We start from the raw sequence: 13,230 nt of genomic DNA, 5'->3' as shown, positions 1-13,230 counted from the left end.
TTCTAATTAATTAATAATAATAATTTATAAAAACCCTACCGTATTAAATGCTATACGAGGATTCAGGCATGTCAGATTAACCCATGTGATCGCATGGGTTTCCTGCATCACTATCATGCGGTCGCATGGCTTGCAGGTTCAGATTTGTTGCAGGCTAAAAATTGTTCGGCAGTTTCAGCTTTTTTTTAACACTTATTATAAATACAAAATATTTTTACGAAATTAAAATTAAAAATTATATATTTTTACACAAAATATAAATATAGCGTTTTTCACCGATTTCCCGGCAGCGGCGCCAAAAACTTGATGTGCGAGCGGAGGGGTACGAAATATTATTATTTTTATTACAAAATACGATACAAATTACACAAGTTTTATTATTTAATTTACGGATATACCTAAGCCTTTCTACAACACTTATAGGCAGTGTACCTAATTGTAAAGTAGTGTAGTTTTTAGTAAGTCTGGTTCGTTTCACAGGGAGCTAGTGATTACGTACTATATTTTTATAGAACTATATTTTTGCAAATATATATATATATATATATATATATATATATATATATATATATATATATATATATATATATATATATATATATATATATATATATATATATATATACATATAAGTGTTATTATTATAAAAAAGGGGGTTTACCGTTTAATGACCGGTTTGTCAATTTTTAATAAAGCGTAAAGATAAATAACGATAATAAAAATGCGTAAAATAAATGACGATATATAAAATTGCGAATAATAAAATGAAATTAATTAAAATGACAATAAATAAAAGTACGATGAGAAATACAATAAAAGTATTATGCTTATTTAAACTTCCGTAATCATGATGTTTGACGTTTTTATTTTAATTTATTACCATGGGTTAATTGTCCTTTGTCCTGGATTATTTGAAACCTATCTAGTTTTTGCCCATAATAGTCCATCGGTCATAATTATAAAATGCTCGTCAAATTAACCTTATTCCCGAAGTCAAATATTCCAACTAATTAGGGATTCAAACTGTAACAAGGTTTTAATACTTTGTTAATAATTACACCAGGTTATCGACTGCGCGTAATTCAAGGTTTTAATACTTTGTTAACAATTACACCAATTACCCTTGTAAGTAATCCACCCCTATTTTAATGAGATATGAATATTAATTTACCCACTTGATCAATTTGAATAATCAATTACCTAACCCGAATAATTAATTACATGATTGTAAAGGATGTCGTATAAACATCACTAAATAGGGCATTCATAATCATTTAATAATTATTAGATTAACTAATTTGAAGATAGGTTCGACAGATTCCAATGAGTTGTCATTCGATTAGATAATACCCCCCATATATTAATAGTCCATAGTCCAATGTCCACAAGTGTCGGTCTTTTGTCCAAACCCTAATTATGGTACAAAATTCAATAACCCCGTCTTAATATTTAGTCCAACATCATGATTACTTCGGCTCAAATAAGCATAATAATAACTTAGTTACGAGATATTAATTTAAAAAGGAAGAACATAGTTTACAGTGGTTATTAATCGCGTAGCGTCGCACGGACAGAGTTTCGACTTTAAAACCCGTAAAACTTCTTACAATAACCCAATAATTATTAAACTCAAATTAAAATTAAAATTAAAATTATAAATATATATATATATTACATATAGAGAGAAAGAAAGAAATTGAGGTGTGTGAAACTCGATCAGAAATCGTGGTATTTATAGGACTTGGCCAACTTTCTGAGCTCATGCGATCGCATTATATATGTGCTTCCTGGCCATGCGATCGCATGGCCAGCTGTGACATCTCAACTTGATTACAAAACGTGGGCGGCTCGATTATTTAATATATATAATATAATATATATAATTTTATATAATTATATATATTATATTATATTCTTGTGCAATGTTGACTTGTAATTTTAGGTTCGTTGTCTCGCGCATTGATGCTCGGTTTATGTCTCGATTCTGGATTTTCGAACGTCTTTTCGTACGCTTTAATATCTTGTACTTTATGTTTCGCAACTTGTAATTTGCACAAAAAATTATTTCCTTAACTCCCAAAATCCGCGCAAGTGTTTAACTCACTTTTAGTGGCACTTTTGAGTGCACTATGGCTTTAGTGGTACTTTTCAAGCTTTAGTGGCACTTTTTCTTCAATTCTTTAATCTTCGTGCTTCATCTTCACATTTATTTATTTAAACGATTACAACTTAAAAATAAAATAATTACAACTAAAAACTTTACATATTGAGATGATATTGCGACTAAATATATGTTCATTTGGAGCACTATCAGAATTACATATTGTATGTGAGTGGGTATTATTGGTATCCAAAGATAAAAATAGTGAAGAATAGGAGGTGAGAACATACAGACCCCAACATGAATGTCAACCAGCAAGAAAACTAAAATTCTGCACTTACCAATTTTTATCAAATAGATTGGTACCTCAAATTCAAAAGAATCCAAAGATACCAATTAAAGCTGTCAGATCTTATTTGGAAACAGATACTGAACTAATCATTAGTGAGCATAAAGCATATCGTGCTGCGAGAAGGGTAACAAAGATAATTCAAGGGGATTATAAATCTCAATATGCTGAGCTCAGAGATTATGTTTGTGAGTTAAAGAGAGGTAATGCTGATACTACTGTTAAGTTTGATGTTGAGCCAGGAACCCCAAAGTCTGAAACTAGGGTTTTCAAGAGAATTTACATTTGTTTGGGACCATTGAAGAAGGGTTTTAAAGCAATAGGTAGAGATCTGCTTGGGCTGGATGGTGCTTTTATGAAACAACCTGCAACCGGTTGTATTTTGAGTGCTGTAGGGGTTGACTCAAACAATGGCATATATCCTGTAGCATATGCCATTATTGAACAAGAGTGTGGTTCATCCTGGACTTGGTTCTTAGAGTGCTTGGGTCAAGATCTTGACTTGTCTACTAATTCTAACTTCACTTTCATCAGTGATAGACAAAAGGTAATAATTACTTTGTTTACTTGTTTAATTCATATTTATTTACATTTGTTAATGGTTAAATAGTTTAACTTTTATTACGTAATGTTGTTAGGGTTTAATACAACCTGTTACAAATGTGTTTCCTTGTGCTGAGCATAGACACTGCCTTAGACATATTCATAGGAATATGAAAGGCAATTTTAGGGGTGTTGCTTATAAGAATCATTTATGGAGATGTGCCAGTGTAACAATAGTTCTTGAGTTTGAGCAGGCTATGAAATAATTGAAGGAGTTTGATAATGAAGCTTTTGTTTGGTTAGCTGAAATTCCTGCCCATCAGTGGGCAAGGAGTCATTTTACAGGAAGGGCTGTGTCAGATGTCTTGTTCAATAACATGTGTGAGTGTTTCAACAGATGGTTAGTTGATGCATGTGACAAACCCATAGTTACAGCTTTAGAATACATCTGAGAGTATTGCATGAAAAGAATTGTTAATGTAAAGATCAACATTTCCAAGACTAATGGCCCTTTAACACCCGCAGTCACCAAATTGTTTGAGAAAATCAAATCTGGGGCTCACCAGTGTACTGTCTTATGGGGTGGAAATCAAAGGTACCAAGTTAGCGAAAAAGTTAATCAATATGTTGTGGATATGGAGACTAGGTCATGTGCTTGTAGAAAGTGGGAACTAACAGGAATACCTTGTAAGCATGCAATTGCAGTGTTTTATAAAATGTGTTAAAATGGTTTGGAAACTGGTGAACCAGAAACATGGGTTCATCCAGTTTACTTGTTAAATACATGGATCAACACTTACCAATATACCATTGAGCCATTGAATGGGAGAAGTTTATGGCCAAAGGCAGAAGGCATGTTCAAACTGGTATCACCAAAGAATGTTTCCACACCTGGTCGTCCAAAAAAGAAAAGAAGGTTGTCAAAAAATGAAGTTGATGACATTGGTGATAGTGGTAAACTTAGCTCACAAGGTATGTTCATTTTATTTATTACTTACAGCTAGTACCATTTCAATTAATATGGTATTTATTTTGTTAATATTTATAGGCAAGTTAAAGAAGTGTGGCACATGTGGTAGTTATGGACACAATAAGAGAGGTTGTACAGTTGAGAAGAAAAGAAGTGGGAATGTGGATAACAAGTGGACAAAAAAGACAGTGAAAGAAAAGCTATCTCCTTCAAAGAAGACAATGACAGTTGGAAAATGGAAGAAGAAGATGTGAATGTTGGTGGTGGTTTATTTTTTATCATGTGTTTTATGTTTAGTTAAAACTTGTTATGTATTTTGGTACAATGTTATGTATTTTGTTATGGTGTGTTGTTGTCTTTTGGTAACTTTAAGCACTTTGGTACAATGTTGATGGTTTGTTGGTATCACATTTGGTAACTGGTACTATGTTGTTTTTTGGTACAATGTATGACATTTGGTAATGTTTATGTTTTTTGTATCACTTTAGTTACAATGTATTGTATTGTGTTGTGCTTTTTGGTTACTGAAATACAGAAAAAAACAGATACAAAATTGAACAAAACAATCTTCATTCAATTACCATTACCATTCTACAAACTACAAAATACATGCTTCTACAAAACAAACAAACAAACTACACCACAATTTCAATTACTGAAAAAATAAATACCAAACACAATCCAGCTAAGTATACATATCATCTTCCAATTCGTCTCTCTTTTTTCTGCATTTTTAAGCTTTTCATCAACTTCAATTTTGGCATTCATAAGTGTAGCTAGGGCATTCATTGTATTTGGAGGATCATACCAAGCAAAGAAGTCGCACATTGTGATCTGAGCAACAGCAGAAACATGAAATGGTAACATCTTGTTAATTACTTCATAAAATTCGAATCAACATAAACATTCTTACCTTTTTTGCACAAGTATAGAATCAACGTCCAGGGTTAGAATCAGTGCCAGAAATTCGAATTACACAAGGTCGACCACACCAGCATTCCATTGTTAACGATTTTTTGCTCCAATTTTAGATTAATACGGTATGTATAAGATCTAGGGTTTCAATGGAGAAGAGAGGGAAAAGAGGTGGATGAAAGTGGGGGACCATACCCATTTGAGTTTATTAAATACAGAAAAATAAAATTTAATTCCGATAATACCCATCACGTGTAACTCACGTGATGGGAGTTAACATTCGATTTGGATGTCCAGTTGACGGAAGGACGTCAATTGCAAAATCAAAATAACTCAGGGACGCTGATTGTCAAATTAAAAATTGAGGGACCAAACTAGAGATTTGGGGTATAATAGAGGGACCAACTGAGCAAAAAAGTCCAAAATAATCGTTTATAATTACCATATAGGGCTTAAACGCGAAAGCAATATGAACCAAACCCAAAATCTAAATCAAACATTATCCATAAGCCACAAAATAACTCGACAAACGTACAACCTAACATCAAACATTAACCAGAAATCATCATTATTGTTTGGTACATGGGCACGAAAAAAAGTGATGGTTACGATATGCTGGCTTTAACTTGCACAATGTCAACATAGAATCATCATTATTGTTTGGCATATCCAAGGCTTCAGTTTATCCCGAGTCTTCAATTTCTCCCTAAAATATAATTAAAGTACAAAAGCGTGACAAATTAAATACAATGTTTGAACCACACCATATGGTACTAATTGACATGCTTAATGTCACATATGCTACAACACTACCATAACAATCTCTATTTTCTGCAACACTATCATGTCAGCAGTTCTCATCTACAACTACATATCACTACAATATTTGGAAATAATCTTATCTTAAGTAATAACATATCAAATGGACAGGGCTATCCTGTCAATTTCATGGGCCTTGTTCGATAAATGAAAATGCGCCATTTATATAAGGAATTTTTTCATATATAATAATAAGTAAGATCAATCAAATTAACTGTTCTACAAAATGTATTATCAAATCAAATAATTATATATATAATTTTTTTTGTGTTTTTCAAACTTTTAATTAGCAAATGAGCCTAAGATATGTAATATTAGGCTAATTTTTTTAGGCCCTAATATATATTGGGTCTTGTACAACTACACGTCTTTCATGCCCCAATATCCGTTCGTGCAAATGAATTTTGTTACAAGCATTTAGGCCCCAATATATCCGTTCGTGCCCCAATATAGGTGAGATAAATGAGAGAGAGAAACTTGAGAGAGAGAGAGAGAGAGAGAGAGAGAGCGGCCTATGGCGGTTCGAGGAGCACGGCGGCGGCGTATGGAAGCTACAACAAATCCGGCAACGGGTACAGTTTTTCTAGAGTGATCGGCAAACGAGTAACATCTTTCTTCTTCTACAATCATCCACCAACGTGGGAAGTGTCCGACCTGTGGAGATTTTTCAAGAGATACGGCAAGGCGTCGGAAATCTACATGGCAAGGAAAACATTAACAAATGGGCAGAGATTTGGGTTTGTAAGGTATGAAGGTATTGCAAATACTGAGTCTTTTGCCAGTGAGTTAAGAAGAGTCAGCGTTGAAGGAAAATACCTCAGGTTCTATATTGCCAGAAACCAAGAAAAAATGTCTTTCGAAAGAAGAGACACAGTTGAAGAAAGACGATACAAGGTCAATGAAAACACTAGATCTTTGCGTGACGATAGAAAGTTCAACGATGTAGTAACCAACTCCACTCGAAAATCATACAACCACCACCATAACAACCCTCACCCTACCCACCTTAACCATAATACCGAACCCTACCATCAAGCTTTCCCTAACCTCACTTCAAATCACCCTAGACAAGCACCTCCTGCACAACCAAACCTAAACCACCACCAACAATCCAACCACCAACCTCACCCAGAACCACCCTCGCACTATCAATATAAGAAAAAACCTTTTTATTAACAACCCAAACAAATATATGGCAAATACTCACGAAACCTAAATCAACATAGCTACACTTACCACAACCCAACCAATAACACTTCCATTAGCCCCAACCATAACCTAAAACAGAACCAAAACCAATACAAACATTCTCACACACCCCATACACATCACAACGATACCCACCAAAAACCCCCCAATCATAACAAGCCCAGAGTTATAAATTTAGACAGCTCAAATACCTATGAGGATCTGTTTAAAAGAGCAATAATTGGTGATGTAACAGACAAAGAAATATTGGAACAAATACAGGTCTTGTGTGAAGAAGAAGGTCTTTTTAACTGCTCTATCAAATACTTAGGAGGTCTTGATATGATGCTCATTTTTGACTCAAGGGAAACAGTAGAAAATATCCTAGAAGTTGAGAACCATAATATCAAAAGGTGGATTAATAACTATCGAAGATGGGATAACAAGCATAATATCTATGGCCGATTAACATGGATTAATGTCTACGGAGTCCCTATTACATTATGGGAGGAAGACACATTCAAGAAAATAGCAAACTGGTGGGGTCCTGTGTTGGACACAAAAAATTGCAGCATTAATGAACAGAACCAAAATCTAGTTGTAGGAAAAATTTTGGTTAAAGTAAGAAGTCCAGTTCCGATACAAGAAACCTTGGAAGTGAAGATAAACAATTCCATGATCTATGTAAGAGGAACTGAGGAATGTTTGGATATATATGAACCGGACATTGAGCCAGAAGATAACGATAGAGAATGGACGTTCGAAGAAGAATCTGAACTGGAAGCTTTTTCAGACAACGATTCAGTGCCGGAAACTGAAGTTCCAGTAAACAAAAATCCGTCAACGGCAGAAGATCAAGCATCAAAATGCATGGGGACATGTGAAGGGTTTAATGGAAACATTAATAATGAAGAGATATTCCCAAAAAAAGGAGCGATGGTTCAATTTCTGAGGAAGATGTTGGCAGCTCAAAAGATCCAAAAGATACAAGTAAGAGTTTTTTTGATACGACAGCTCAAAATAATACCCAAGTGCCCCAAAACCAAGCCAATATTTTATCTCCTGGGCCCCACATCAATCCTGAAAAATATAAATCCACATCTAATATTAAAAAGGATAACTTGGAACCTACCCCCAACCCAATTCTTTCTAGCCCAAAATCAAACACAAAACCTCAAAATCTTTCTAGCCCAATCCCTATTCCCTCAACTAGTCCGGCCCAATCTTTTAACCCGACAACCACAATCCCTATTGCACCAAGCCCACAACCTGAACTTAGCCAGAAAATTATAAGCCCAAAACCAATTCCTTCACCATTAATCGAACCTGAATCAACTGACTTTTTTCACCCTTGCAACGAACATTACGCTGATCACCAATCATGCCATAACCTAAACCAAACCGATAACCCTTCAAGCCCGGTCCGAATTACTAACCTCTTCAATGACTTACATGACCAAAATAACTTACATAACCAAACCATCAATAGAAGTTTACCCATTCCTACCAAAACAAAGCTAAAATCACCCTCAAATCTTAACCTGCCCCCTCACCCTAAACGAATCCCCAAACCCTCCATTCCCTCTACCTCCAACACATCCAAACCTGTAAGCTTCAAGCAAAAATCAAAAAACCAAAGCCATCTTATTTCCTCTAACATCCTTCGTTTCAAACACATGGCGAGAACACAAGCAAAGAACAAGTCCAAACTCTCAAAATCCCAAAACACAAAGGACAACATGGTAAGAAAAATCAAACAGAGAGAAAAAAGATCCACAAAAAGCAGGTCACATGATTCATCTGCCAGCATAGGCCTTGAAGATTTTGGTAACAAACTAGGGGTGAGGTGGGAAAACCACCCATGACCTCCTGCGTTCAGCCATGTTTCGTAAGAATTTTTTTCAATGAAGATTATATCAATCAATATTCGAGGTTTTGGGAAAGATGATGACGCGAAAAGTAAAAGTGGTTGGTTCAGGAAACTTAGAGCTTCTAAAACTCCTGATATTGTTGCAGTACAGGAAAGTAAGTGTAACCTGGTAACTAAACAGTGGATCGAAAGCATTTGGGGAACACCATCGTTCAAGTTTGTTCAGAAACCAAAGATTGGTAAATCAGGGGGACTTCTCTTGATCTAGGATCCATCAATTTTTCATGTCAGTGAAGCAGTGAAGAAAAGGCATTTTTTAGCCCTCAAAGGTATATGGATAGGAAAGGATCGAGATACGGTTGTTGTTAACGTATACGGCCCCCACAAAGACGTAGAAAAGAAGATTTTTTGGGATAGTCTTGATGAATTAATGAATCTACCAGATGTTGATTAGGTGATTGGGGGAGATTTAAATGAGGTGAGGTCACAACATGAACGGCTAAACAGTATCTTCAAAGAATATCGAGCCAAACTGTTTAACAACTTCATTGAAAAACAAGACCTGATAGATGTCCCTCTATTCGGTAAAAGGTTTACGCAGATCAGTGATGATGGTAAGAAATTTAGTAAATTAGATCGCTTCCTTGTCTCGAATAATTTTCTTAAGACGTGGGGTGATGTCTCTGCTATTGCGTTGGAGAAAAAAACCGTGGATCACTACCCTCTACTCTTAAGAGATAAAAACGATGACTTTGGTCCAAAACCTTTCAAAATATTTGATGTTTGGCTCGAAGACAAAAATATTGACAAGGTGATTGTAGAGGCGTGGAATAAGGAGTTACATGGAACAAGACCAGACTGTTTGTTTAGAAATAGGTTGAAAAATGTAAAGGAGGCTCTTAGAGAATGGAGTAAAAATAGATATGGGACTTTGGATGCTGAACTCAATATGTGGAAACATTCGGTTGAAAGTCTTGAAGCAAAAGCAGATTCAGGTGTGTGGTCAAATAAGGACCAAGCAGCATGGAAAAATGCTAGGCACAATTTAATTCAGAAAGAAAATGAGAAGACGAATATGTTAAGGCAAAAGGCGAGGCTAAAATGGATGGCAGAAGGTGATGATAATACATCTTTTTCACTCAATAATCCGAAGGAGAAACAACAGATCGAAACTAAGAGGGTTACACTTAAACGGTAGATGGGAGGAGGATTCAATTAAGATCAAAGATGCTGTTTTTGAATACTTCAGTAACTGTTTCAAAGCCACTCAATCTGCTCGACCTGACATGGAGAGTGTAAACAGTCTGCCCTTTTCGAAAATTAGTATTGAAGATGCACGTATGCTGGAGGATCCAATCTCAGAAAAAGATGTATGGCAAGCGATAAACGAATGCGAGCCTAATAAAGCCCCGGGACCGGACGGTTTTAACCTCAACTTTTTTATAAAATTCTTTTAGCTCATAAAGGATGATTTGATGAACGCAATACAATGGTTTTGGAATAATGAGTGCATATCAAAAGGATGCAATGCGTCCTTTCTTACACTTATCCCAAAAATCTACATCCCAATGAAGCTCAACGAGTACCGGCCAATTAGCCTTATTGGAGGGTATTACAAGGTAATCTTAAAAATCCTTGCGAATCGTATCCAAAAGATAATTGGCAAAATAGTGGGAAGCGAACAAAGTGCGTTCATAAAGAGTAGATACATACTTGATAACATACTTGTGGCAAATGAGGTTGTTGAATATGTCAAACACCAAAAGAAGAAATGCCTAATTTTTAAGGCCGACTTTGAGAAGGCGTTCGATAGCATCAATTGGCAATTCCTATTCAAGATAATGGAACTAATGGGCTTCAGAAAAAAATGGATAGCATGGATTAAAACTTGTTTAGAGTCGGCATCGATATCGGTTCTAGTGAATGGATCACCAACAAAGGAATTTTCACTTCAAAAGGGCGTCTGTCAAAGAGATCCGCTATCTCCTTATCTATTTATAATAGTGGCTGAAGGGTTAAATATGTTCATAAAATGTGCCCTAGAGACAAGTCTGATTCGAGGATTAAGAGTTGGCACCGAAAACATCATGGTCTCGCACCTTCAATATGCCGACGACACTATCTTCTTTGGTGAGTGGGATAAAAGAAATGTCGGTAACCTTTTTAAACTACTAAAATGCTTTGAGATTTTTTCGGGATTAAAGGTTAATTTGATGAAGAGTTGTCTCTATGGAATCGGGTGTTCAACCATTCAAGTAGAGAACATGGTTAATTACCTCGGGTGTTGGGTTGGTACATTCCAGTTTACTTATCTTGGGCTCTCGATTGGTCAAAAAATGAATAACGTTCAAGATTGGGAATCCATCATTGAAAAATTCAAGTCAAGATTGGCGGGGTGGAAAGCAAAGATGTTATCTTTCGGTGGTCGTCTCACTCTTATAAAAGCCGTACTTAGTAGCCTTTCGTTGTATGCATTCTCCCTATTCCGTGCTCCATCGTGTGTCCTAAACTTGCTCGAAGGTTTGAGACGAAATTTTTATTGGGACGGGTCGGGGGATAATACAAACATCTCATGGGTCAAACGGGAAAAAATTCTTTTACCTTATAAGGGTGAGGGGTTGAACATTGGGTCCCTTAAAGCAAAAAACTTGGCACTATTGGGAAAATGGTGGTGGCGTTTTCGAACCGAACGGGACATGTTTTGGGCAAGGGTTATTCATAGTATAAATGGGCGGCAAGGGGGCTTGGGATGTCCAAATTCGAATCAAAATTTAACTCGAAGATCCACTTGGAATACTATCCGTAATATTGAGCATGACTTAAATAGCATGGGGATTTTGTTTTCTAACATGTTTGTGAAGGAAGTAAACAAAGGTGATGCAACACTCTTTTGGAAGGATAAATGGCTAGGTTCTCAAGCTCTTTGTGAAAAATTCGGAAGACTCTACAGACTAGAAGGAAATGTTGATGCTTTGGTGGTTGATAGAATTTACCACCATGAGAACATTTGGACAGCGTCATGGGGGTGGTCTAGAGAGCCTACAGGGAGAACATGTGATGAATTGAATGAACTTCAAGGTCTCCTAAACAACTATACCTTCAACAGATGCAAAGTTGATACATGGAAGTGCAACATACATCCAAAGGGTTTATTCATTGTCGCCAACCTCACGCACCTTATAGACGGAAAGATTCTGCCGGTGACTATGCCGAACACAGAAACAATGAACAGCAGTTGATTCCACAAAAAATAAGCATTTTCATATGGCGTGCAATTATGGGTAGATTACAGGTGAGAGTCGAACTGGATAAGCGGGATATCGACCTTAATTCGTTAAGATGTCCGATTTATGATGATGATATTGAAACTGTCGAGCACATACTAATTAAGTGCTCACTTGCAAAAGACCTATGGAATCGTGTGTATCGTTGGTGGAATCTAGGTCAAGTGATGGATTGTAACATTGGTGAAAGGTTCAAAGGAATTCAAACCGCCGGCGTAGCAAACACACCATCAAAACTATGGCAAGCAATCGAGTTGATATGTGGTTACTTGATTTGGCAAAATAGAAATAACACAATTTTTCGGAAGAAGAAAGGAAATGGTCCGGTGCTACTTAATGAGCTACAAATAAAATCATTTGAATGGATATCGAGTCGGTCGAAGAAGCTAAAGTTAGATTGGAATCAATGGCTTCTTAATCCTTCATCGTTTGACGATCACGGCTGAATGCCCAAACTCTCTGTTTTTTAAGTAGCCCACTGTTTCTTGCTATTCTCAATCAACTTCGATAGTAGTATGTAAGTAGTATTGTAGATTTCTAGTTCCTTTCTTGGCATAATCTCAAATGCCTATGATGTACATTTCAAAGTCTTATTAATATAATTTTTTGCTTTTCAAAAAAAAAAAAAAAAAAGCATTTATTAATAGATAGATAGATAGATAAAATGTTGGCGGCTGATCTTCATAGTGCAACTCTACGGTCTGGATTTAAGTTACATGGAACACAATATCTATGGTATCGAAAGGTGCATTTGTGGAACAAGTGGTCGTATTTATGTACACTTAAATACTTAACTTTTTAGTTGACAATTAATTTATGTTTGGAACAAACACTAGCCAAAAAATACATTTTACACCAAGAGATTAAGAGAGGATCCATCAAAGTGTGACGCCGCAAACAAAGTGATTCATCAGGTCGGTGGCAAAATTACACCACAAATTTTCCAGTAATAAGCGAAGAAATAACTCGTACAATATGAAACCTGTATAAAAGAAGATTATATTTTCATAATTCGTCTTATAAAACAAGATTATATTTTCATACAAAGTAAAGCATGTTGTAAATTTAGTAGTTAAATATGAATGGTAATTAGTTAAATATGGATAGTAAAATTTGTACTATATATATGTGCATAATGTAAGTTACAAAAATACACATATACATTAAATACATACACCTCTCTTCAACCTC

The 13,230-nt window shown here is 35.7% G+C and overlaps 1 protein-coding gene across 1 annotated transcript; it reads left to right on the top strand.

Annotated features, from left to right (window-relative positions):
- The first annotated feature begins 12,032 nt into the window (after positions 1 to 12,032).
- On the top strand, positions 12,033 to 12,485 carry LOC139841164 (uncharacterized). Its single transcript, XM_071831396.1, has one exon. The coding sequence runs from the start codon at positions 12,033 to 12,035 to the stop codon at positions 12,483 to 12,485; it is 453 nt and encodes a 150-aa protein (XP_071687497.1).
- Positions 12,486 to 13,230: the final 745 nt, after the last annotated feature.

This window comes from Rutidosis leptorrhynchoides, chromosome 4, assembly GCF_046630445.1.
Source record: "Rutidosis leptorrhynchoides isolate AG116_Rl617_1_P2 chromosome 4, CSIRO_AGI_Rlap_v1, whole genome shotgun sequence".
NCBI classification, from domain to species: domain Eukaryota; kingdom Viridiplantae; phylum Streptophyta; class Magnoliopsida; order Asterales; family Asteraceae; genus Rutidosis; species Rutidosis leptorrhynchoides.
Note: the sequence above shows the minus strand (reverse complement) of the source record. Positions and strands in the feature narration are given on the sequence as shown.

What these genes read in the sequence shown, in the direction of transcription:
- LOC139841164 (XM_071831396.1), top strand. Translation starts at nt 12,033, where the DNA reads ATGGGTAGATTACAGGTGAGAGTCGAACTGGATAAGCGGGATATCGAC.